At 41.0% G+C, this 25,170-nt stretch overlaps 1 protein-coding gene across 1 annotated transcript in view; it reads right to left on the bottom strand.

Annotated features, from left to right (window-relative positions):
- kcnq1.2 (potassium voltage-gated channel, KQT-like subfamily, member 1.2) overlaps positions 1 to 25,170 on the bottom strand; it is a 173,094-nt gene that overhangs the window by 43,110 nt on the left and 104,814 nt on the right. The window contains exons 16-18 of the mRNA XM_005728192.1: positions 24,905 to 24,999; positions 23,397 to 23,437; positions 22,505 to 22,566 (exon numbers count right to left, since the gene is read on the bottom strand). Of these exons, the coding sequence (XP_005728249.1) occupies positions 22,505 to 22,566; positions 23,397 to 23,437; positions 24,905 to 24,999 (198 nt within the window). The remainder of the gene's footprint in view (positions 1 to 22,504; positions 22,567 to 23,396; positions 23,438 to 24,904; positions 25,000 to 25,170) is intronic.

Below are 25,170 nucleotides of genomic sequence, written 5' to 3'. Positions count from 1 at the left end.
ATATATATATATATATATATATATCATGTAACATGTATTGAAACAAACACAGATCCAGTATCTCACTGGACTTGATAGATCCCACATCAAACCCCATGGCAGCAGAACAAAAAAGTATACCAGTAAATGTAAACTAATTATTTACAGTAAACTGCGGTAAACTGACTTGCTAAGCTACAGGTTTTGCAGTGCATTGAACCAGGGGGAAGGACAGTCACATTCATAACACACCATTACAAAAACATGGAGACAGAACTGGGGATTTCATTGTGTAGCTTTGTGGTATTCAGTTTCCACCCCCTTCCATAGCCTCCGAGCAGCAGGCGTATGCAACTGGATCTGTCAGCCGGGTCCATCAGATAGCTGCCATGCCTGTGTCTAGCTCTGTCTACCTGTCAGAGCTCTGTGGCTGTCATCCAGCCAGTCATGCAACCATTGCCTGGCCACCGCCCCTGCCTTATCAGGATAATGAGCTGCATTTAGGTCCATTATGAGCTGACCCCAAGGACTTTCTCTGCTGCTAAGTGGGGGCCTTGTGCCAGTGATGGACAGGCCAGTGGGAATGTGATATAGAGCCGGGTTGTGCAGTAAGACTGCAGAGGACAGAAATGAAGGCAGAGTGCATTTGAAGCCTACATGCCTTAGGTTATTGATAATGTAACATGCAAAGGGAAAGTCCACAATATCATTTCACAAGTTATAAGCCATTACAGATGTAAATTAACAAGAAAGTCTTTCGAGAAAATTGCTAGTGTCTTCCAACCTCAACACTGCCCAGTGCAGACCACAATGGTTTTCTGGAACTACAAGTACAACTATTATTTCCAAGGGTAGAAGGTAAACACAGAAAGTACCTAATGATTAAGGGAGATGCAGAGCTTCTTGGGTTCAAACCCAAGAAGGTTTATTTTCTGTGGAATTTGTAATTAGTTTTAACCCCTTGGAATTGTTTTTATCAGTGTGTTATGTTTAGAAAATTTTAAATAATGACAGCCACCATGCTACACTACGTTGCCTCCTTTTTAAGTTATCACATTCACAAGATTCTCAGAAAACGTACATACCTTGAGGTCTAGGTCACTGAGAGTCGAACTCTGAATGAATGAATTAATTTGAAAATCCTACATTACCTCATTCTTGAATTATTGCATTCACAAGATTTTCAGAACACTTGACCTCTGACCTCAGTTTTCCTTGAAGTTGAGGTCACTAAGATTCCAACATGTCTAAGATTTTTAGTAGATGCACCTATAGTATCAGTTTGAAAATCCTAGGCGACTTTCTTGTCCAGTTATCCCAGGGGTGCCCAATCCCGGTCCTCGAGAGCTACCGTCCTGCAGCTTTTAGATGCATCCTTGTTCCCACACACCTGAATCAAATGAATGGCTTGTTATCAGGCCTTTGCCAAACATGATGGCATGCTGAAGAGATCAAACCATTTGATTCAGCTGTGTTGGAGTAGGGATGCATCTAAAAGCTGCAGGATATTAGCTCTCGAGGACTGGGATTGGGCACCCCTGAGTTATCGCATTCACATTTTCAGAAATTGGCCTCAAGTTTACTGAGATTATGCATAAACCTTTGCACAAAAATAAGTACTGAAGACACATGACACAAATACCAGTTCACACTCAAAAATACAAGCATGGTAAACCACACACATAATTTTACTTGCCAAAAACTCTTCCCTCTCACTCTCTTTCATTCTCACTCAAACAACGGAACTCTAATCTATTGAATGTGACTGCCTAACAAGCTCCTCTTTGTTTTTGCACCCATAAATTCAATTGAGGACAAAGCACACACACACATGGATACACAGCAGAAGGAGTGGGAAAACCTACAAGGCTTTGCTCAAAGTGACGCACACTCATTACCATCATCACAGGGGATAATTAGTAAAAGAGGGTAAAAATAACGTTGCCATCGGTCAAAACAAAGAGAGGGGAAGGACAAAACCGGTCAAAGGAAGAGAGAGAGTAAAAGAGGCGGGAGTTAGCAGAAAAAAGTCCATGGGAATTCTGAGTCAGGGAAAGTCATCAGTCTGTGTGCAGAGTGTAGCACAAACAGGTTTTAATGACTCGCCAAGCACACACACACACAAACACAGATACACACTTGCAAACACACAATCTTCATGTTAAATTGCCCGGTGACAGAAGCATTTGGAGAAGTAAACATTTTTAATAAGGAACTGAATATATTAAGACACTGCTTTCAGACACTGCTATTTGACTAATACCAAAAAAGTACATTAGAAAAATTGGTTGAACTTCAAGTCAAATCTGTACAGTATTAAAGGAATCTTTATATGTAAAAACTCTCAAAGTGTTCAAGGAATTACATTGCCATGGTATAAGTTCCTATACTCTCTTCTGAGAGAGCCGCAGGCAACAATAAGTAACCATAAGTAAATTCGTTTTACTTTATTTAAGCTCTTCTTTGTTCAATGTTAGGTTTTTAACATCAAACCTTAAGCTACTAGTAAAGCTTAGTCACACTTTATGATACTTTTAAGAAGTGCCATGAAATTGAGGGTGAATGGCGTGGTAACACAGGATAGCATTTTCCCACACTTTAACAATTGTTAAAGCACTTGTTAAGATTTTCCCATAGTGAAACTCATCCCTTCCAGCCAAATGTCACAAATTTGGTGTGCCAGGAAAAGCTTAATGTTGGTTGCTGAGCACAGCACTGTTGCCAGTATGTTTGTTAGTATGTCATTTTACTGTTTATTTACTGAGCCCATCACAGAGGGTGCAAATGTGGACCTAAATGCAGCTCGTTATCCACGAATAAACCTGCCTCAGCGAAAAACTGCTTTCCAAAGCAGTAAAATCTTTCGCGATAACATTGTTGTATGAAGTGCTAATTCCCTTTTAATAAAACTATAATTCAAATTTCACTGCAAGAATCATATTTCAAATGGATATAATCCCTTGGTTTTACTAATTTGGAAGAAGGGAAAGTGAGGGAATAACATGCAGTAAAGGTCCCCCGTTGAATTCAAACTGGAGATACTGCATTTACACGTGCAGTACATCTAGGAAACCTCACCTGCATATGTGCATGTCATCATTCTAACTGCAAGCACAATAACTTGAAAAGATTTGAGTGAATTCTGATAAAACTTTGCATCGTATAGCATTAAAATTTGGCTTTCATCTTCAAAGTCAACTGGACCTATGATTCTTAGTGTGGAGTGGATTGTCAACATATAGAAAATACCATATAAAACTTAAAATATCATGTCACATTTGACCTCTGACCTCTCCCACATGGTCAATAGATTGATGTGTAGGTCAAAGTGATAATAATGCTATATAGAGCTCTTTAAACCTGTTTCTTACTGTCATTGTCTGTATTGACAACATATAAGCATATAGGGAACAATATTTGGAGATTCTAAATATTAAAATAAATTAATATTAAGTTATTTTAATATGAGTTTTTATGTACATGGCAGTTACATTAAGTGTTTAAAAATAATAATTGGAAAAAAATGTACAGTGTTTCAGAAAAAGTCGAATTTTTTTGGAAAACAAAATAAACTTGTGATTAGAAACTTTATTTTGACTTAATATTTATTACTAACCATTTAAACAAATAAATGCTGCACATAATTTCTATAAATATTAACAATAAAATTAAAAAAAAATTGTCTGTCAGGTATTTTAAAATGGGTTTCAACAGGGCAAATAACAAAAGCCTGCACTTTGCACATGTTTCTACTGGACAACAAACTTTTTAAAGCATGTTTATAAAGAAAAAAGAAAGAAAATTGAATTTACAGAAAATGCAGTACTATTCCTTTAAGTAAGTTTAAAAACTGCCCAGAGACTGAGCTGTGCGGTGGAGGTTGCCGGTCTTGGATTTAGTTTGGTTTTTCCCTGCTTTTCAAGATCTTCTCCTATTATCAGCAGAGACCACTGGCTCACAATGGCAGCAGACAGCAAAGTCATGGGTCATTTCCTTTTCTCTGCACAGAATGTAGATCCACGCTAGTGGTCAGCTGGTCAGCAGTTCACTGTGTGTTCAAGTGCAACATCTTTGTACAGGCTGAGCACTGGCACAAAGCCTTTGATCAGTGAGCTTTTGTTTGTGCTAGTTGGTCGAGATCCGCGTGCGTCACTGGGGATGTCAAAGAGGATCTGGAGGCCACCAACAAAGCAGGTTGTCACCTGTCACACACCCAGTCAGATGGGTTATACTATTACCAGCCACGCGAACTTGGTCTACCACACTACTCTAGCTCCTGCTTCTCTGCTGTCATTTACAGCATCTTTTATGACAAAATAATCCACTCCAGGGTGGGATTATAGGGTAGGAAGGTTTTACATGTACAATATAATTGCTTCAAGTGACATATTAAGAACGACAGGGCTTCAAAACAGCTTTTGTGCCTTTTAAAAAAAGGCATATAAAATTTGTCACTTAGATAACAGACACAGATGTCTGCAATGCTATTATTGTTTATGGGTATATGGCTCTTTGCTTGAATGACTGAGTAGGGTTTTTATTGTGTTGTAACAACTATTATTCATTGACTGGAACTAGGCATTGCAACTGGGCTTTTCTCAGTCCATAAAGTACTTAGATAAAGTGAAATAAAACCAAGGCTGGGATAATTATTGGAAAAAAACAAACAGTACTTAAAACCTACATAATAAATAGCGCATTCAAAGTCTTTAGTCCTCGAGAAAAACAACGTGTGATTGTTTTGTTTGTTTTTCTTCATTTAGGCCTTGGTTAAAATTCACAATCCCACTATTTTATAAAGAGTATGGAGCACCAGATCTAGGTGTTAAGTGTGACTGTGGCATATTATATTGGTGTGGAGTAATTTTTGGTATTGAATAGTTTTGGAACGATATTCTTTGGAAGAATAAACTAAAGCATGTGCAGCGGTGACACAGGTTCAGTGAGTGAAATATAATGCTCAGTGCTTCACTTTCACTAAGCACCAACACGGATGCCTCAACGTGGAGCCTGACACACGTTTCAACGTTTCAGATCCATATTTGCATGCTCTGCAGTCTGCAGTGTACCCCTCAGTGCGCATACATTATGGGCCACAATCAGACCAGTAAAACAGCCCTAACATATCTGAATATAAGAAAAATACATGCAATTTGACAGTACATGTTAGTTTTTCTACATAACAAAGAAATACCCTTGTAGTAAACTAAAGAAATTTGTCAACATGACTCTTTGGGCTTAAACTGTAAGAAACAAAAGTGTAAAACCATAGAAAAAGTACTGTTGTCTCATTGTGCACACTGTGGTAAAAAACAAAAAACAAAACAAAAAACAGAACATCTTTGTTAACTGACAGAATATTTTTTTCCTCTTCTTCATTTTATCTAAAGCCACTTTAAAAATCAATAACTTCAATACTAGATGAGAGTGAAAAAACAGGAACTTTCTGTCACTTAATTAATTATCTATTTCTTATTTACTTTAGAATAAATGGCCTTTGTTGTGGGGGGAGATGTTGTTCTTTATGAGTACCAAAAGCTTTAAAACTTATGAAAATACTATTTAAAGTCCAAAATGAATGCACTTTATTTTTTCACATTTTCCAAAGCTTTCCAGTGGAGCCAAACTGTGGTCTTTGGCAGGCCGATTCTAGCCCCCAGGCCTTATGTTTGACACCCCTGATCTATACTAAAACTATGTTTGCATACCAACACGTATTTGTTTTGCATATCAATGGACAGCTTGTGTCTGCTAGACGTTCCCAGTACCGCACAGTGGTGACTAGTTGCTTCTATTCACTGCACTCTCAGGAGGGCCTGGCCTGTGTATAAGAAGCCCTTAATTGCAGCTTGATGGAAAACACTAATACACCTCGTAAAAAACACTTAAGGCTGGTACAATTACTCTTTCCAGCAGACAAAGCCAAGAAAACACACCATGCAATGCACTCCTTAAGTGATCAGGCTGCTCAGCAACAAACAGGCAGCAATCAATCCAAACCGCTGTTTGTCTTTAAAGCTGAACTATGCACAATTGTATTTAAAACAAATTTTAAAAAGCCACCAAAAAGAATAATGGGTTCATAACTATAAATCTGTTTGACATGTAGACAGAGTTGGGGTTGCATTATTAATTGCCCCACATTAGAACGCTTGTTTAGACCCATAAAAATATCCTCTTGGCTGTTAGTCATTGGGTCTGCAAAGAGACAAAAATAGAAAGACACTGAGCCTGTGGGTATTTTGTCACAGTCATGCTAAGCAATCAACTGTGCATGCTACAACCATAAGAGCCATAAGATAGGGTTGCACTTTAAAACACACACACACTGGAGGCCATTAACCATTTGAGGACTATGAATGATTAATCTTGTTGCTCAGTGGTCCCGTGTACTAACTGAATTAGTACCGAGGTCGCGACAGTCCCAACACACTTCCAGTCCCATTACACTAAAGTTTCAGGAGCTTTTCTTTTTTTTAAATGGTAAACTTAAGTAATATCAATTCTTTTAAAAAAGGAGCAGGGTTTTGCAGAGAGGATTCTGGATGAATCACACCAAGCTAAACACACTCAAACATGGAAAATATAGCTTGGAGCTACATTTATCTGTGTTGAAGACGAAAAAATAATGTGTGAGTAAATGCCTGTTTGGACATGTTTGTGTGTATGTGTGTGTGTCTGTCTGTCTGTCTTTGGGGGATGGGTTGGTGGGTGGGTGGGGGTAAAAGGGATGCTTGATTGTATGTGTCAGCTCTTCTCCTGCCGCAGAAAATCCCGTGATACAGCAACCACACATGCCTGATTGCATGCCCAGTGCAGGCAGTGACTCAGACACCTCTTTCACGGAGGTTCAGCAGATATGCTCCAGGCTGCATGCGTTTTCGCTTTAAGGTTGCTAACGCAGCGTACATCAGACACAGTGATGCGAACTGGATGAGTGGATTTACCCTTAGGTAAATGTCCGTGCGCAATAGCCGTGATGAGTGTGTGTGTAATCCAAAAGAGGTGACCACTAATAAGTGACTAGCAGAGTGACCCTGCGGTCTCCTGACAGAGCCAATGTGCTGCGGCTGAAAAAAAAATTCGCACACACACGCACGCATATGCATGTACGAATGTTCATTTATGGGTCAGTCTGTGCCTGCGTGTGCGTATTATTGTGTATAAGCATGTATCATAATGACCACCACCCCCTCATTACCTCCATCATGGCTGGAAACAATCAGCCACTCTGCCCGAGCTGTAGGCCAGGCTCAGGCATTGCAGACCTACAGACCTAGCATTAGAGAAGCCTCGATCACCACAGCCTGGCTGGCCTCAGATTGGATCCAGCTTTATAAAACTAGCAGTATAATCTCAGACACCCAAATCAAAATAGCCCTTCCCCCCCATTTCAACCATACATGCTGGATGCCTTGACATTAAATATATTGATTGCCATATACTGTCAGCATGCAACTTTTACATTCAGCTTTGGAAAAAGTGAGTTCAGCCACTCTTAATGTATTATTAATGTATTATGATTTGTGAAGGCTATTAAAGCATGGATCTAATGGGTATACAAGAGCGCTTAGGTAGTGCCACATATTCTGTATGTGCTTATATCATCATGCAATTCGTAAGCGCACAGGACTTTTTCTTTCAGCTGCTCCCTTTAGGGGTTGCCACAGTGAATCATCTGCCTCCATCTCAGCCTATGCTTAGGCTGTCACACCAACCCTCTGCATGTCCTCCTTCACTTAATCCAAAACAGTTTGAGAGGATTTGAGCTTTGCAGCATTGGGTGTTATCCTCTTGGAAGCAGCCACCAGAAGATAGGTGCACTCTGGTCACATACTCAGACAGGCTGTGTGGTTTAAGCAACATTCACTTGTATGCAGAGAAAATATCCTCCCCATGCAGTACCACCATCAACCTGAAGGTACTGTAGGATGGATCCGTATTGTTTAGGCCACATTCTCACCCTACAATCGGAATGTCACAGCAGAAATCGAGACTCAAACTAGGAAACATTTTCTCAATCTTTTATTCAGAGCAACACCAGCTTGATCTTGGTAACCTCAATTAGTAAGACACTTCTAGCCAGATCACTCAAATTAGCTGGGTGGCCAGTTTTAGGAAGACTCCTGGTGGTTCTAAACGTCTACCATTTATGGATGATGGAGGCCAATGTGCTCAGTGGGACCTTCAGTGCTGCAGGAAAATTTTCTGCACCCTTCCCCAGATCTGTGCCTCAATACAATCTTGTTGGATGTCTACAGACAATTCCTTGGACTTCGTGGCTTGGCTTGTGCTTTTGTGTGTACCTTTTCAAATCACATCCACAGGCGGAGTTGTAGAAACATCTGACAGATCATCAGCGGAAACAGGATGTACCTGAGCTCGATTTTGAGTGCCACATCAAACGCTTTGAATACCTATGTGCATGTTATATTTTTGTATTTATTTTTAATAAATTTGCAAGAATTTCAAGCAAACATATTCACTTTCTCATGATGGGGTACTGTGTGTAGAATGAATGTATCTATGAATGTAATCTATTTGGGAATGTAGCATGACGATGAAAATGTGGAACTAGTGAAACGCTGGGAATACTTTCAGGATCCACGATATCATGATCTCATCATCACATCACTTTCTCATAATTTCCTCAACCAGATTTTTAAACTTCACATAAAATATATTTTAAAATATAGATATATCGTAATTAAAAAATTATTTTACTAAGTAACACGCTCTGTTTTCCAAACTCTGTGTTGCAGAAATCCTGACTAATTAGACTTGACCTACTTCTGTTGCTGTATGCATGCTTGTCTTTTCAAAGTGGTATGTAGGTCACTGTTACATAACCTAGGCATTATGTAAGACATTATAGAAAACTTACTGTAATTTAAAAATATTAAAAGTGCTGTTATTCCTCTGCTGCTAAAAAAAAGAAAAGAAATGCAATATTAGAGTTTCATTTTACGGAAGACAGGAAACTAATTGACGAAGGATGCAGCAGCTAAGCCACCAAGCGTTCTTGGCAGGTGGAAGTGCAGCTTTGTTAGACAACACTGTGTGCTTTCTTCAGCTGAACTACCTTTCAACAGCCCAACAGCTGATGAGAAGAGACTCACCTCTAAAGCTCTGACACAAGCTTAGACCCTTGTGACTAATAACCACATATATCTACATAATAGAGACTCAACGATGATCTTTTAGATGTATCTAGCATACAGGGATGCCCTAACTCACGATACTTATATGAGGACTGCCTCACAAAAGTCGTAAAAAGGTAAGGGACAAAAACATACACACACAGACACACTCTGGTCAGAGCAGGCCAGGCTGTTATTCTAGTACAGGCTGGCCGAACTGACCGTGTAATCTCCAGGGTGGAGTCCATATTGGGTTTCTAGGCAATTCACTGTTTTTGGCCTGCTTGTTATGTGATTTAGCTACAGAGAGAAGAAAGCGAGAGAGTAAGGGAGGGAGGGAGAGATGCAGAAAGAGCAAGAGAGAGAAAGAGAACAACAAGTGTGGGTTGTTTTTCTTTCTGCCCAGCATATTATTGATGAGTTGTAATGCAGTGTAATACAAGTGGTGGTTAACCTCAAAGGCCAAGAGAAGAGATGCAGTGAGAGGGGTAAAGGAAAGAAAAGAAAGCCAAAACAAAAGAAGCATTGGGATCAAATGAAAGAAACAGAACTGAAGTAATAAAGAAATATAAGAGGAGACAGATTTAGCAAGACGCTTAAAGGAGCAGTGGTGCTGGTGCTTTCTGTACATGTTGTTTACAGTCAAAGGAGGAACGTGGTATTCGGAAGGAGGACTTACTGCACATGGCAATGTGACGGCTTGTGACTTGCAACAGATACAATCTATCATTGTTGAGCCATGGGCAATGAGGCAATAGCGTCTTATAATACCTTAAAGAAACAGTAGAGGCATTGACACATCAGATTTCTTTCGTTTTATTTAGTGCTTTCTCTTCATTTGTGATCAGGGTAAGCTTATGCATTCATATACTTTAGAATAAAGTCCCTCTGGCTTTGAAAATATACTGTTTGAGGGAAATAATTATTTGATCCACTGCTGAATTTTTTCACTTACAAAGTAATGAACAGTCTCTAATTTTTTTATGACAGCTTAATTTTAATGGAGAAAGACAGAAAATCGACCAATAATAATAAAAATTAAAAAAACACATTAAATAAAAGTCATAAACTGATTTGTTGCATGTCACTGAGTGAAATAGGCATTTTATACCCAAGCGAAACACGACTTTGCACTTGATAGAGAAATCCTTGTTGGCAAGCATGAGATTTTTCTTGTAGTTTCTCATGAGGTTTGCATACATTTTTGGTTTACTCTTCTTTAAAGAAACGTTTCAGCTCTCTCCACAGAATTTCTTATAGGACTGAGGTCTGGCTAGCAAACTCCAGGACTTTAATGCCTTTTTTCTTTAGGCACTTGTTTGTTTCCTTGGTGGTATGTTTTGGGTCCCTGTCATGTTGGAAGACCCATCTACGACCCATCTTCCGTTTTCTAGCTGAGGAAAGGAGGTTTTTCTCCAAAGTTTGATGGTACGTGGCTAGAAACTGATTCTGCAAGCAGGTATGCCACACAGACACGCGGTCAATCTGTGGGAGGCAGCATTCTGGCTGGGTTGTAGGACATCGAGTAATTCAGCTAGATCAAATATAAAAATGAGAGCAAACATCTAAATTCTGCAGGGCATCAAAGAATTGCTTCTCTATGGTATATAAGGTGTATAAGCAGTTAATCAAGTAAATTAATCAACGTTTCACACCCTGAATTTCTTGTCAAAGTTCTAACTAAACTGTTGATGAAAATGAAAGTAGGCATCCCTAATACCTATCAATAAATCCTTGCTGTGCTGCACGAGAGCAAAAAAGAAAAGAGCGCTGTCATAATTTGGCAGCCATCTGCCATCTGAGTACGCTGTTGCAGAAATGGTCCGGTCTCAGCGGCTGCTGTGACAGTTGATGGACATGTTGTTGGCCAGCAGGTCACCGACGAGCTTCTCAAGTGTGTACACAGACGCAGAGCACCTGCATTCCCACAGTAGTCCAAGTCAGCACTCACAGACCATCCCCCTCTTGACACTATCAGAAAGGGAGGGATGGAGCAAGTTTGTGTAAGGAGGGGGGGGTAAGAAACCCTTTGAGAGAAGGCAGTGATTTAAACCATTCTCCCATGGGTGAGGGCAGCTGGAAGGGCCTGGTGGAGCAGTGGGAGTAGAGCAGCGCGGGAGGGGAGCAATGGAGGCAGAGAGGAGCGAGAGGATGTAGGGAGGAGACGGCGATCCAGCTGAGGCAGCAGAGGCCTGGTGCCAAGGACAGGCTCACATACGCACAGACTGTCTCTCACACACACACACACACACACACACACACACACGCACACAAACACAGAAGCTTACCCTGAAGTCAAACATAGCCACACGCTCAAACGCGCAGCCGTGCACACACACACTCTCTGATGCGTGCAAATATACAAGTGCACACAGGCACTCAAGAGTGCAGAGATTGAGTGCCTGTGTCACCCTCGCTCCTTCAGAGGAAACTCTTGTCGCTTCCCTCTTCACCTCCCTCTCAAGCTGTGCACAACCTCCTGTCAGCTGAGACAAACTGACAAGACAAGACACAGAGTTACACAGACGGACAAAATGGGTTCTATTGTGTTCTAATGACCAAGCCTGCTGAGATGACCTTTGACCAACCCCCCAGACACAGCCTGCTTGGCTAGAGGTAGAGACTGGTGGGAATGACCTCTGGGACTACGCTGACCTTTTTGATGTTCACTTCTCACCACAAGCTGCTATGAATACACTTCATGTTTCCGTGTGTGTGTGTGTGTGTGTGTGTGTGTGTGTGAGCTTGCTGTGTTTATTATTTTACTACTGATATAAGACTTACTGACAGGGCATTTACACAGGGACAAGTGCTAAGAGTTCTAGAAAGTATGGTAAAATTTCATCACAGTAGTATTCACAATAGTCTTGATGTGCATTTTCTGCAGTGGAAACACTGTGTGGTCCACTCAGAATAAAAGCAAAATAAGGAACAGGACAGCGGTGGTTGTTTTCTTAATGCTGTTGGTACCCACATGACACGAGAAGACTGCTAATATTATGTAAAGTTTGTGCAAGACTTCTCTTGTGACTCTCATGCCATCTCTATTCAAAGGCATCCATATTACAACATTGTTTTTGTGTTTTTTTAGCCGTTAATAGTGCTTCTATCCACGCTTGGACTATGTCGAAAGTTTCCTGGAAGGAGGGCCCTCAGGAAGGCAAGTGGGCATAGTGTCATTTACGGAAAATTGACTCTAGCACAACAAAGGAGCTTATCTGTATCGCTGAAAACCAAAGGCCAGGAATAACATTCGCAACTCACAGCAGACAATTGAAGACTTTGTATTTCTACAGCTTCTTGTGGCAGTGCTGCTACATTTATTTTTCTTATTTTACAGTGTAATCTTCAAGTGCTTTATCCAACACATGCTCTCTGTTGAAATTACCAGCGAATTATATTCACAGTATTCATTCACTTTGTTTTGCTAAATAGCATAGCTCGTAGCTGAGTTGTTATCGGCATGGCTTCTTCACCTTTCCCTCCGTCACTTTCCTGTTCAGTGTGTGAAATTTTAAGTAATAAACACAGTTGTGAAGGCTAGGCTTGGTGAATTAGAGACGCAGCTCCGGAAAAAAATCCTGTAGCCAGCCAGACCCCTGTAGTCGATGCAGGTGAAGACGAAGGGTAGGTCACCCCAGCAGACTGTCCAGAGCAGTTGGGAAAACAGGCCGGCTAGGTGACGGTAAGAACGGGGAGAGTAAGGATGGGTGACTGAACCTTTAGCTTTGAGGCCCCTCTTCTGTGGAACCAGCTCCCACAGACAGATCTTTTAAGATTATGCTTAAAACTTTCCTTTTGAAAAAGCATTTAGTTAGGGCTGGATCAGGTGACCATGAATGCTCCCTGCAGTACGTCTAGGCTGCTGGGGACTGTTTCTTCCTCACTCACCTTTTTCCCTCATAGTGTGCTTACAGAGAACTCTGCATGTAATCATTAGTTATTCTTAATCTCAGGCTGTCTTCCACAGTGTGTCTGTTGTCTTGTCTCCCTCCCCTCACCCCCCAGCCAGTTGCAGTGGTTTGGGGTGAGGGGCTGGTTCTACTGGACGTTTCTTCCTATTAAAAGGAAGTTTTTCCTTCCTATTGTTGCTAAGTACTTGCTAATAGAGAGGTGTCTGATTGTTGGGGTTATATTTGTATTACTGTAGCATTTTTCCTTACAATATAAAGTGCCTTGCAGCAACTGCTGTTGTGACTAAAAAATGGTAGCACAGGACTGAAAGCAGGAAGTTCAGATAAAATGGACTTGGTAATAATGATATGATTATTAATGAATAACATTTAAGACAGGATCCCGCTCTTACCTCTGTACAGTTGCTGATGATGACTTTATAACACAGGATGGGGGACCTTTTAAGAAGGGTTGTAAATATGCTTCTACCACCGATGGCTCCATTTACTGATTTGGCCTCAAAAAGCAGTTTCCTGATTTTATCCATTGTATTATGCTAGACTATAAGAAAGGCCTGTATCCTGTGTGGACTACAATGTTAATTGCACAAGACTGAAAGGTGTGCCGCACTGCCCCGAGGTATAGAAAAAATCCATTTCCATAAAGTGATTAGTCACTTACCAAAAAAAACCTCAACGCGGGATACAGACAGGCTTATTAGGTGTTTTGAAAAACCTGACTCTATTAAAGCAAATGGGAAACTTGACTTGGCCGAAACACATAGGTGTGCATGCACACACACACACACTCACACACACAAATACACACGTTACTATGGGCAGTAGCAAACCTACTGTTGCCTGAAGGATATGTCTGGGCACAGAGTACTATAGGGCCAATGTCTGAACCACAAGTGGCCTAGTCAAATCTTTACACAGCCATAAACACGCCTGCATTAGTAACAGCCACTTAAAATTATTCCATGAACTAAGGTTCGAGCCTGCATGGCACAACACTCAGCAACAAATTTACCTTATCCTATTTTTAATCTTCTCCTGCATAATGGGGTGGAAATGCTCGTCTGTCTGCCTGTCAGACGGTTCTCCACTTGGTTTCAGAGTGAAGGATCTGAGCACTTAGCGTATGGAGTGGAATGAAATGCTGCACGGACAATAAGGCCAACAGATGACCTTATCCCTTTTCCTCTTGTTTGACCATGGACTTGAAAATTTGTCTGAATTAATGTTAATTACCAAATGTGCTAACACACAAAAGTAACATGGCAACCCATAAGGTCTATTTACAGTCAACATTTTCACATGTTCACATTTAGCTAAAGTAACTCAAGAGTTTGTGGACTCAACAATGTCACCCATTCATCCATTTGCTATAGACGTTCATCCTTTAGAGGGTTTGGAGTCTGCATGTTCTAACTGTGTTTTCTATGGATGCTCAGCTTTTCCCTCACAGTTCAAAGACATGCATGTTAGGGTAATAGGAAAATTGGCTGTAGGTGTAAGTGGGAGCATGCACAGTTGCCTGTCTCTTGTATTAGCTTGATGATTGACTGCTAAGCTGTCCAGAGCACCTCCCACCTCTTGCATTTGGTCAGCTGGAATAGGTTCTAGCCCCCCATCACCCTCTACAGGATAAAGTTGGGATAGCTAATGGAGCGATGATTAAAAAATCTCTTATCTTTTTTCCCCCAACATTTATTTTAAGTGCCCTACAAATGAAGAATGAAATAAACGTTCATATATTAGTCGTGTCAGGACTGAATTACTGCTAATATAAAAAAATCAGGTCACAGGTTTTTAACAAAAACTGGAATTACACCGAAAAGCATAAAAAAAAATTAAGGATTTAACAAAGCATTACTGTTGATAGGAAATGCTGATTCATCAATACCCAGCTGATAAGGGTATAGGCAGTCATAGGCAGAAAATACACAGATACAGCAACACATGCAGAATGCACATACTGCCCATTATACGTCCCCCGGTTTGACTTAACGGCAGTGACATTTACACTGATGGCTTCTGGAGTAATTTACACAGCTTGGTATTATTCACAGCTGGTTTACTGTTCCATGCAGTAGACTGATTTAATAGCACTCCAAAGTAGGGTGGCACCAGGGCTACTTAGCAGTGTGTATTAGCAAGACTGCAGGTCCCAATAAAACACAGACCCCTGTTTCATGAACTGTATATTGACCCTTTCATAACCTACTTAAATAAGCTCACACCTCCATGCTGATAATGAACTGGTCCGTGTAGTGCATTAGTGGTCAGGTCCAACCAAAAGTAGCAGGGGGCATTTTGCCAAGGCCATAAAATATATGTGCAAAAATATATATCCCAAGGCCCTGCAAAAGTTGGGCAATTAAAATGGAAATGCAGCATGGGTATTCGCAGCCAATGAACTAGCCCAAAGTGGGTTTTAGAGAAAAGCAGAAAGCAATTCACAGGAGAGGGTGGGGGGCAGCTGACATGACACAGTAGGGTAGGGTAGAACATGATTTAGAAACCATGATTGAGACTGCAGACCTATAATCTTAAAGGCACAGAACGATGCAAACGCAGGGAAAGATGAAGGGGCAATCTCTGGGAACGAGAGCCACAGGGGAAAAAAAAAAGATTGTGACAGGAGGTAAAAAAATAGGGAGTGTGAGCAAAACAGAGATAGAGAGAGAAAGAGACACAAAAGCAGAGAGAGACTGTGAGATGGAGAGCGAGTAGCCAGACATGCAGGCAGACTGTCCGTCTCTGGTTTGTGGGAATGTGGTAAAGACACAGTAGTAGGCAGGGTCCCGGCTCTGAAATTAGAGAGTGGCGCTAAGAGAAGGGAGCCAGAGCCAAGGGCCGTCTGGGAGCTGCCAGGGGCTGCATCCCCAGCGCACTGCCGAAACATGATTTACTACCGGGCCGCACTACAAACAACACGCTGCTGCTCTTGGTGCACTATCTAGCTCACTCAGCAGCACACCACCCACTGCATGCTATCAAGTTCGCAGAGCTATAAAGATACCACATCAACAGTGGGAAGTGTAGATGTGAGAAAGACCACTTCAGCTACAGGGAGGCAAAGTGAGTCAAAGAAAGGGCGCCAAGATCAGAGACAAGGCTGAAAAAAAGGCCGCAAAAATAGCCACGAAGGGCTGCGGTGTTGTATGTGTGTTGCTACAGGTACCACTGAGGAGATTAAATGTAACACTGTGTGTTTATTAGACCTCAAAATACGGCGCAGGAATTTATGATCCTAATAGAAATCATTTTACATATATAGAAAATGTTTAAAAATTGCTGTCATTTCGCTTCTTTGTATTGTATTGATGATTTGCGGGAGCTTTAAACCTGCTGCTATGACACAGCATGTCAATCCAAGATAGGTATTACTGGATTCTCAGCTGAAATTATTGGAGATAAATTATTTTTTTAAAAAGACGATGGTGTAGAAGAGAATTACTGGGCCTAGCTAGGACAATTAAAAAATGCTTCCTGTGTGCTGCACAAGCACATGTGCTAGGATAAATCTGTTTTGCACAGGTGTGAGCAGTCACTTTGATGACATCTGTACAAAAGACAATTCAAGCATCTAGATTTAAAGGAATACAGCAGGAGCTGCCAGGATGTTGTGTTCTGCAACTATCGCCAAGACAAGTCCAGACATGCATGGGGATTCTGCATGTGCTTGTCCGTGGCACCTGGCAGCAACACTGCAGCAACTACACCAAAGCCGCGAGCTCCAGGATTTGTAATGTTTGAGTGTGTGGTCTGGGTACAGCTCATGCGCTCGTGGGGACCTAAACGTGTTTACACGGTGACATTATGGGGACATCATGTTGTGCGGAAAAAAAGCGAGACTCCATAACATAAATCATTCAACGTTAACGCAAATACATATTTAAAGGTTAGGTCTGGGTTAAGGTTACAGTAAAAGGTTAGGCAAGTAGTTGTTATGATAAAGTCTGGAGTGAGTCTGCAGGAAATGAATGTGAGTCAATGGACACATAACTGTGTGCGTGTGTGTGCATGTGTGTGTTGCACGTGCTTCCTTTGCCAAGTTTCCTCTCTTTGTTTGGACTGGTCCGGTCAGTCCGACCCCTACTGAGTGCAGAGCAACCAAACACACACATATATCAAAACACGGGACAACAACAGACAGGGTCCTCTTGGAGAAAAACAGGTAATAGAAACAAGAGCAAAGGGGACGAAACACCAAGCAAAACAGAACGAGAGTGGGGGGACTCGTAAGGTAAAGGCAGACAGACAAGCAAACGGAGTGACACCAATGACCCAGGGAGAGGAAAAGGAGGATGCATGGGGCACTTTAATCACTCTTAGTTAAGATAAGTATTTAATTGTTTTCCCCAAAGATAAGACGAGGTACGAATTTAAGAGACATAACTCAAACTCCACGACAGATTAAACGGCTTTCTTTTCATACCAGCGGTGAAACTCACAAATGATGTTTCGGCATCATTAGGTCGCTTTATTGCAGTAATCACAAATCAGAAGTGTCGCACAAGGATTGAGGTTTGCCGATTCACCCCCCCCCTTCCACTGAGGCCAAAATGAGACTGAAGATACAGGCAGCTCATTATGCCGTAGTGGTTTTGTCTGTAAAGAAATATTTCTTTCTATTAGCGTCTTTGATTTCTATGCATTAGTTCTGTTGTGACTTTAAAAGTAACGTTTCTGCAGAGAAAAGTCCGCGACACAAAGACAGTCCAGAGGAAATTACAGTAACGAGTTCATATTGATGTGGGCTCAAAGTGTTACAGCCCACACACAAAACAGAGAGAAACTTGATTGGATACAATGGGTTTATTGATGCGCGCAATGTAAATCATTATTCGATTTAAGGCATGAAATTCTGTTTTTCTCCCCCCTCTAGCCATTTCATCTCAGGCACATCCTGCACCGGCTCAACATATAATGAAGCTGTTGAGATCTGAGCGGGGATGAACAGCTTTGTGAATCTTTCTCTGTGTGTGTGTGTGTGTGTGTGCATTTGTATATTTGTGTGCGCCTGGATATTCACTTGTATTTGCCTTAATGTTCAAATACGTATATATGTGCCTGCATGTTTACAGTACCAGGCCCTTGTCTCTAAAGCCCTGCAAACTCTCTGGGTCTGACCAGTCTAAACACACGCACACACAAACTCCTGCCCCCCTCAGAGCTATGCTTTTAGAGACGTGGGGCCCTAAATGCCTTACAGATGGACTCCTAACAAACACAACACTCAGTCTCGGCCCTCAAGTATTCCCAGTATTTGGCTTTGCTGTAATTTACAACATACTTACCTAATTGAGACGCTATTAAGGTCAGAGCATGAATTCTTCTGTGCACGCCTCATACTAATGCACATGATATAAGCGTGACATACACGGCACAGCATATTTGCCCTAATATAGCCGAGGAAGGTTAACCGCAAGTGTGATCTATGGTCTATGTAGTTTACTTAGAGCAACGCAAATAATGAATGATGTGTTGAGCAGACACATGGCTGTTCAGGTCTGGAGGGCACATTAGGGGGTTCTTTCCTAGACTCTGATGACGGTTTTACATACACATTTTCAAACACAACTGACACTTTCATTGCTAAATTAGGCAACACTAAATGTTAAATGAAAAAAGGGAAATTATTTCACTCTTTTCCCTTAATTTCTGTGTAAGTTCATGTCTAAATATGTAAACTGTTAACGCAGCACAGATTTTCAACACATGCAGAATGTGACGTAATTAGAAAAAAAAATTACGTTAAAAACTGAAAATTAGTACATCAAAAAAATTATATTAAGCATTAGTTGACAGTGATCCAGTGATGGTATTTTCTTTGTATTTCACAAAATCTTTAATTGGGTTTGAATGACAAATGATTCTGTCAGGGATTGGACATTTAAAAGGTTTTGTGTGGAGGTAGAGCGGGCGCTAGTATTTTTAGTTTTTTTAAATCTTGCAAAAAAATTTCATGAATTTCACAAAAACAAATTTTATATTACTTTACTAAAGGCTGCTCTTGGCTTATAATGTAATAATTTAATAATGTAAGGATTACACGTTAGTTTTAGTTGCCGAGCTGCTGCCAGGGAACAACATGCTTCACCATATTGTTACACTGGATCTGAACTAAAAAGCAGGAGCTCGTTGCACAGGCTGGCTTTTACACAGTCTATAAAAGCATACTGTTGTAACTTCCCTGTCCTTTTTGTCTTTAAGGGGGAAAAAACAGTCCTGCTATAAAACTGTGGCATCATCCAAAACACATGCAGCGAGCTCCCCGCTGAAAGGACACGCTGAATCTTAAAGACACTGGCCACTTTTCGAGCTTGTCATTTGGGTATTTTTCATCGAGTGTGCCTGACAGAGAGATAACACGCTGTCACGGGGACTCATCCGTCTTCGTTTCCAAGTCACTTCTGGAGAATTCAATCTCGAGAGTGCGGGGTTAGACACTTTGGTGATTAATCAACTCTTTGCGAGTGTGTGCGAGTGTAAGCGCAGAGACGTATACGTGTCTTTGTCTGTGTGTGATAAATCACTGTCTAACCCTGTACAGGACACACAATGCCAGAGCACTCTTCACCCCGCTGAAGATAAATTCATCTACAAGTGATATGCTGACAATACTTAGATGGGAAAATTGTTCCATCTTACTTACTCAGCTGCAGCAGAAAAAGCTGCCAGAGAGGTATATGTGCAGCGTTTTACAGGGGAGAGGAGAAAGTGGGAATTTGAAAATGAATGTAGCCCGAGGGTCATCGAGAGCAAGTATTCAGAAAAGGCATGGGAACACGGCAACATTAGAGTTGGTGAATAATTCCTTCGAGCTGTTTGAAGAGATCCCGTTCAAGGTTTCAGAAAGGTTTCACTTTGCTTGTGGCTTACCATTATGAGCAACATACAGGAGATGATGCAAGTTGGACTTTACAGAGTATTATGAAATGTAGGAAGTCATGCAACATAAACAGAAGTGATAGCGGGGGAGACTGTATGGCAAACAATGTGCAACTGACAAGTGAACAACGGCTATCAGACGTGACAAATACAAAGGTAGAAAATCTCTTGTCACTTTCATGTCCAGCCTACAGCAGTAATGGCATGGTCAGTGTGTGGTGAGCATTACAGCATAGCTATAATACTCAAGATTAAACATTGTAATGGGAGAAAAAGGGGAAAAATAATATTTACTTTTAGATAGAGCACAAAAGACATTTTGTTCTTAGTGATAACCAGGATTACACCATTCAGTCATTCTGATGTGTGTTTTCCTACCCAGGTATGCTTCAAGTGATCTGGCAGTCATGCTGAACAATAAAGTTGTTGCCAATCAGACTGGCTTTTGGCACTTTTTATAGATTCAACTAACTGAGTGAACTGATATACTTGATGCACAATGGTTGGCTGTTTTCAAGTTTTCCTACTAGAATTTTTCTTTCTACAGAGTTCTTGATGATCCTGATGAAGGGTCACAGGCTGAAAGTAATAAAGTTGTTTTTATACTAAATGTGTTGCTAAAGTTTTGATCTCTATAGATTAAACTACAGGAGTGGAAATAATGTTTTTTCCTAACAGGCTGTTAATAACAAAGTGTCTAGCACAGAAGTTAAATTGTTTCTTTGCATAATTGTCTTTTATGGTTCGTGCCTTGAGATGTGCCTTTTTATGTTTGATGATGATTCATAGGTCAGTGTTACATGGTTCAACAAACTAAATAAAGACATTTCTTTAAAAATGGTTGAAAAAAGCAGCCAGTGTCTAAAGAATTACTTTAAAAGTCTTTCAGAAGTCCTGGAGAACTATTGCTCAAGTCCAAAATAAATAAAAGAAAGTCTGGTTAGTTAAGTAGAAATAAAATATAAAGAAAGGAGTGATAACACTTGAGACTTTTGCAAAATACTGTATTTACTGTATCAAGTTTATCTGTGAACTAAGATATCTATAAAGTACCATACCAGTGATGCAGGCCTCACAGTGAATGTATCAAAGGTCACCAGGTTCATTCACCTGCTGTTTCAAAGAAAGGAAGAAGAAGCCACCTTTTTCATTTATAACAGGTGCCTGAACACACAAGCTAGAAAGGATAGGGAGCAGGTGCATATTCAAAGAAAACAGTAATTATGAAGGACTGGCAGTTCGGGAAATAATGAATTTCTCTTGCTACTTTTGTATACCAGTTCATACGAATGCAGCTCTGATTACAGGAACATTGATTGGTTCCACATTGTTTTGGAGGAAAAGTAGCCTGCATCCGTAGGCTTCCACTGATTTGTTTCCCAATTATGTCCTTCTCAGTTCCCCCTTTTTTACCTTTTTTGTCAATGCTGAGCCCCACAGAAAAAAGAAGGGTAAGAGAGAAAAAGTGTGTCATAGGTAGGTGAGGCACTTCTCAACACGGGTTTGTGTTTCTAATCAGGAGATTGCGATCACAACATGTAGCCTGAAGCAAATGGGGTGTAACTCAATCTCTGAGGGAGGTCTGCAGGCTTGGAGGGCAAATTCGTTCACGATCATTACACTTCTCTCTGCAAAAAAGGGGCTCTGAGAACAGCTAGCGCTTGCAAACATTAGAGAGCGGCGGTGCTGATGAGTGCACAGAGATGGTAAGGTAAATACCAAAGGCAAGTGCGGGAAATCCTTAGCTGGCTGAGCTGAATAGAAAATAAGTGGCAGCAGAATGCATTGTTCTATTGTGTAGGAGTTGTTTTCATGTGAGAACGACTTGAGTATAAGGTTAGTCTTCAATTGTACACCGGTCCCATGGAAAGAAAAAAACACCCCGAAAAACCCACAAACCTATGTTCAAATCCAAGTATTCAAACAACGTGTGACCACACAGCCACACATTTCATACAACACGACTTAAAAGACATCATTAATCAGAAGCACGCCGTCGCAGTCCAGCTGATAACTCACAAAGGGGAAACGTCTATCACGGCTGGCATCGCGCTGGCTTCACGATGTTGTGCTCATTCCACTATGTTTAAAGGATAGCACGCCTAGTCGCACATGAGCTTTGTAACACAGCTGTTGCCTTTTGGCTTATGCCTCTCTGCAGCTCCTTTATGTTTCCAATTTTTTTATATTCTTCATGGAAACATAAACATCCAAGAGCTGTCACAAGCCAATCTACACAGCACTACAGGAAAAAAAAAGAATGGGTGGTGTGGAAAATCCTAAAAGCTACCCAGTAAGGTCAACTAAAAATACAGCATGAACAGACACACAAGTGCAGTGTAAACACAGCACTGATATTGATAAGGTGGGTTCAAGAGAGGAGGTGCATGTTTGGCACAGGCTGACTGAAGCCAGCCACAATAGAGCTATTTTAAAAAAAAGGAAGACGACTGCAGTGCACTCATTCATCTGATACAGAGACACATGCTGGCAGACTCACACATCGTTCTGCTTATGAACGAGATAGATAATCTAATCAGTTTACCACTCTTACTGTCAGACAAAACACACACGCTCGATTGTGCCTACCTTATCTTCCAGCCTGATGAGACGAGCCCCAATAGTTGGGTATTCTTTATCTTCTCCTTTTCCTAAAAAGAAAAAAAGATAAAAGAAGGGAATATATATATAAAAAATAATATATAATACAATCGGATAGTCCACTACTCCAAGGTGATATAACTTCCAGTAAAAGGCCCGATAGGCCACTGTTCACTGCTTCACACTTGGCAGTGACAGCTTAAAGTTTCATTCAGTCGTGCGCACAGTTAAAGCTTGTAATAAAGACGTATGTGAGCAAATACCCAACAGTTTCAGGAGTGTTTCGACTAAATCAAACCATTAAAAGTACGATCCTTACAAGAAAAACTAACGAAGTTCTAGTAATTAGAACTTATTAAGGACCCCATTCAGTGTTAATTTGCCTCATATTTTTTCAGTCTGCCTTACATCACATCCACGCTAACCGACTTCCTGTTGGAAAAGAGAGCTATTCTTGTTTTGTTTCGCCCCATCCAATTAGTGGCGCAGTGAAGTTTCCATCGCGCCGCTGTTATTTTTAGCTGGCATGGAAGCTGTGGGAGCTGCTGCTTGGGGCACTTAATTTAACATTGCACAATTAATTAAAGAAATGTGTTTGTGTAATTCCTCTGACAACAACTCACACAAGCGCGCTAATATGCGCTCACCGGAATACCGCCACGAGCAGGGTGCTTAAACTCCCATACTGGCAAACATTCGGACGTACATGCAGTCTTGCCCGCGCCCAAACTGAGAAATATACACATGTAAGCATCAGGGAGCTCTCTTTCTCGCATATTTGGTCTGGCACAACTGATGAGCTGGTTATAAACACAGGGATGGAGCGAGGAGTGACGGCTGTCTATCAGATGGAGACCACTGGCGTTTGTTGCGTATTTACCTGGAAGAAACATGCCCGGCTTTCCCAGAGTGCCATCCAGCCTGACAAGGAAAGACAGAAGGAATTAGACAGCGAAAGGCAAAAAACACAAAGCAGACACAGAAGAGCTTCGACTGGATAAACACTTTATAGTGCCAATAAAATTAAACAAATGTCATCCGCTTCAACTGTATTTATACATCACTGCTTTCAGAGAGCGCACACATGCAAGCCTTAAAGGGGTTGGACAAATGGATGCTGTCCTCTTATTGAGATGTGAAGCTTTGAAAATAAACACTGAAACTCACAGTTTCACTTCTTATGTCGACTGGCATTTACGAATTCACTGAGGCAGAAGGAAAGCATTTGAATACAGTGTTCAGTGTAAGCCATTTGCATCTTTTCCTCACCTTAATCACACGTCTTTATGTGTTTATTATTCGTTTATGTTGGCAGACTAGTGGACTTTGCAGTATTTTGGTGTGTTTGGGATAGTGTCTAATAGTGTCTTTTTTTTCTTTTAGATTTTATGGGGTAATAAAAAAAAACTGTCAGCCTAACAGCACTTTCATGATTTAGTGTTGCTTTATAATGACTTAAAAACGTAACAGTGCATTGCCACGGGTCCGTGAATTACTGCAGGAGGCGTTACGAGTTCCAGGCGATGCACTCGCATGAAGCAGACACAATACATCACCTCTCACTGACCTATAACGGCTGAGAGCCGTGTGTGTGTGTGTGTCAAAGAAAGAACATCTTCTTAAGTGAAGCAGAGAAAATCGCACGGAGAGGACAAAAGGTTTAACTTTCACGAGAACTGTATTTCGCTGGAACTCAAAATAATGACTCTGCTCTTGTTATAAAGTATAACAAGGCAGAACAAATATGGGACCAGTGAGGCTCCTGTCTGTCCGATGAAGACTGCAGAGAATAGGATAAATGTCTATAAATGTTATAGAAAGTGCTAGCAGTTGCAATGAGCACACTGTTTTGGCTGCACAACCCCAGTGTTTTATGACCCCCTAAAACTGAGTCTTTAAGAATTGATGCAGAGCATGAAAATGTTATTAGCGTAAATATAGCCAGAATTTACCAAATGAAAAATGGCCCAATGAGGACTCCCATAAAGATTAATGATTTTAAGTGAGACCTGGCCAATAGGGCAGCAACACAGCTACATAGAAACACCCATCAGATTAAGAACATTGCATTTTACTCACAGAAAATGAGACAAATGTAATGATTCTACCAGAAATGTAAACTTTTTCAGTGTTACAAGGGTGTTAATCTGAAGTTTGAAGCTTTTGGTGCAGAAAATCTACATGGTTTTTTTTTGTCCAATTCTGGAGAAATTGACAGATCTGGGACTGTGTTTCTTTGTTAACAGACAAATAACAAGGAACAATATGGTTTTACAAGTAAAGGCATATCAGTGATTGAGGCATTGGATACATAGAGACATCTTAATGGCTTTATGCTTAATAAAGCTTATGGAAAGAACAACAAACAGCATAAAACAAAGGCCCCACCTTCTCTGCAGCTCCTTGATGCGGACCATCATGTTGAGGTGACCCTGGGAATACTGTTCGATCACGTCTCGCACATCATAGGGCTTCCGAGCTTGCTGTTGATTCCAGCATGCACACACACAAAAACAAACACACACACACACACACACACGGTGGGACACAAAGGCCATTGTCAACAACAGTCTCTTTTGCTTGGTCCCCAAAACATCCCCAACCCCCTTGGGTGCAAAGGGTTCATTGTTAACCCAGTGTGTGTGTGCACGTGT

The sequence above is a fragment of the Pundamilia nyererei genome, unplaced genomic scaffold, assembly GCF_000239375.1.
Source record: "Pundamilia nyererei isolate P.nyererei 1_Seehausen unplaced genomic scaffold, PunNye1.0 scaffold00027, whole genome shotgun sequence".
NCBI classification, from domain to species: domain Eukaryota; kingdom Metazoa; phylum Chordata; class Actinopteri; order Cichliformes; family Cichlidae; genus Pundamilia; species Pundamilia nyererei.
The sequence above is the reverse complement of the archived record's forward strand: the minus strand, read 5'-3'. Positions and strand labels throughout refer to the sequence as shown.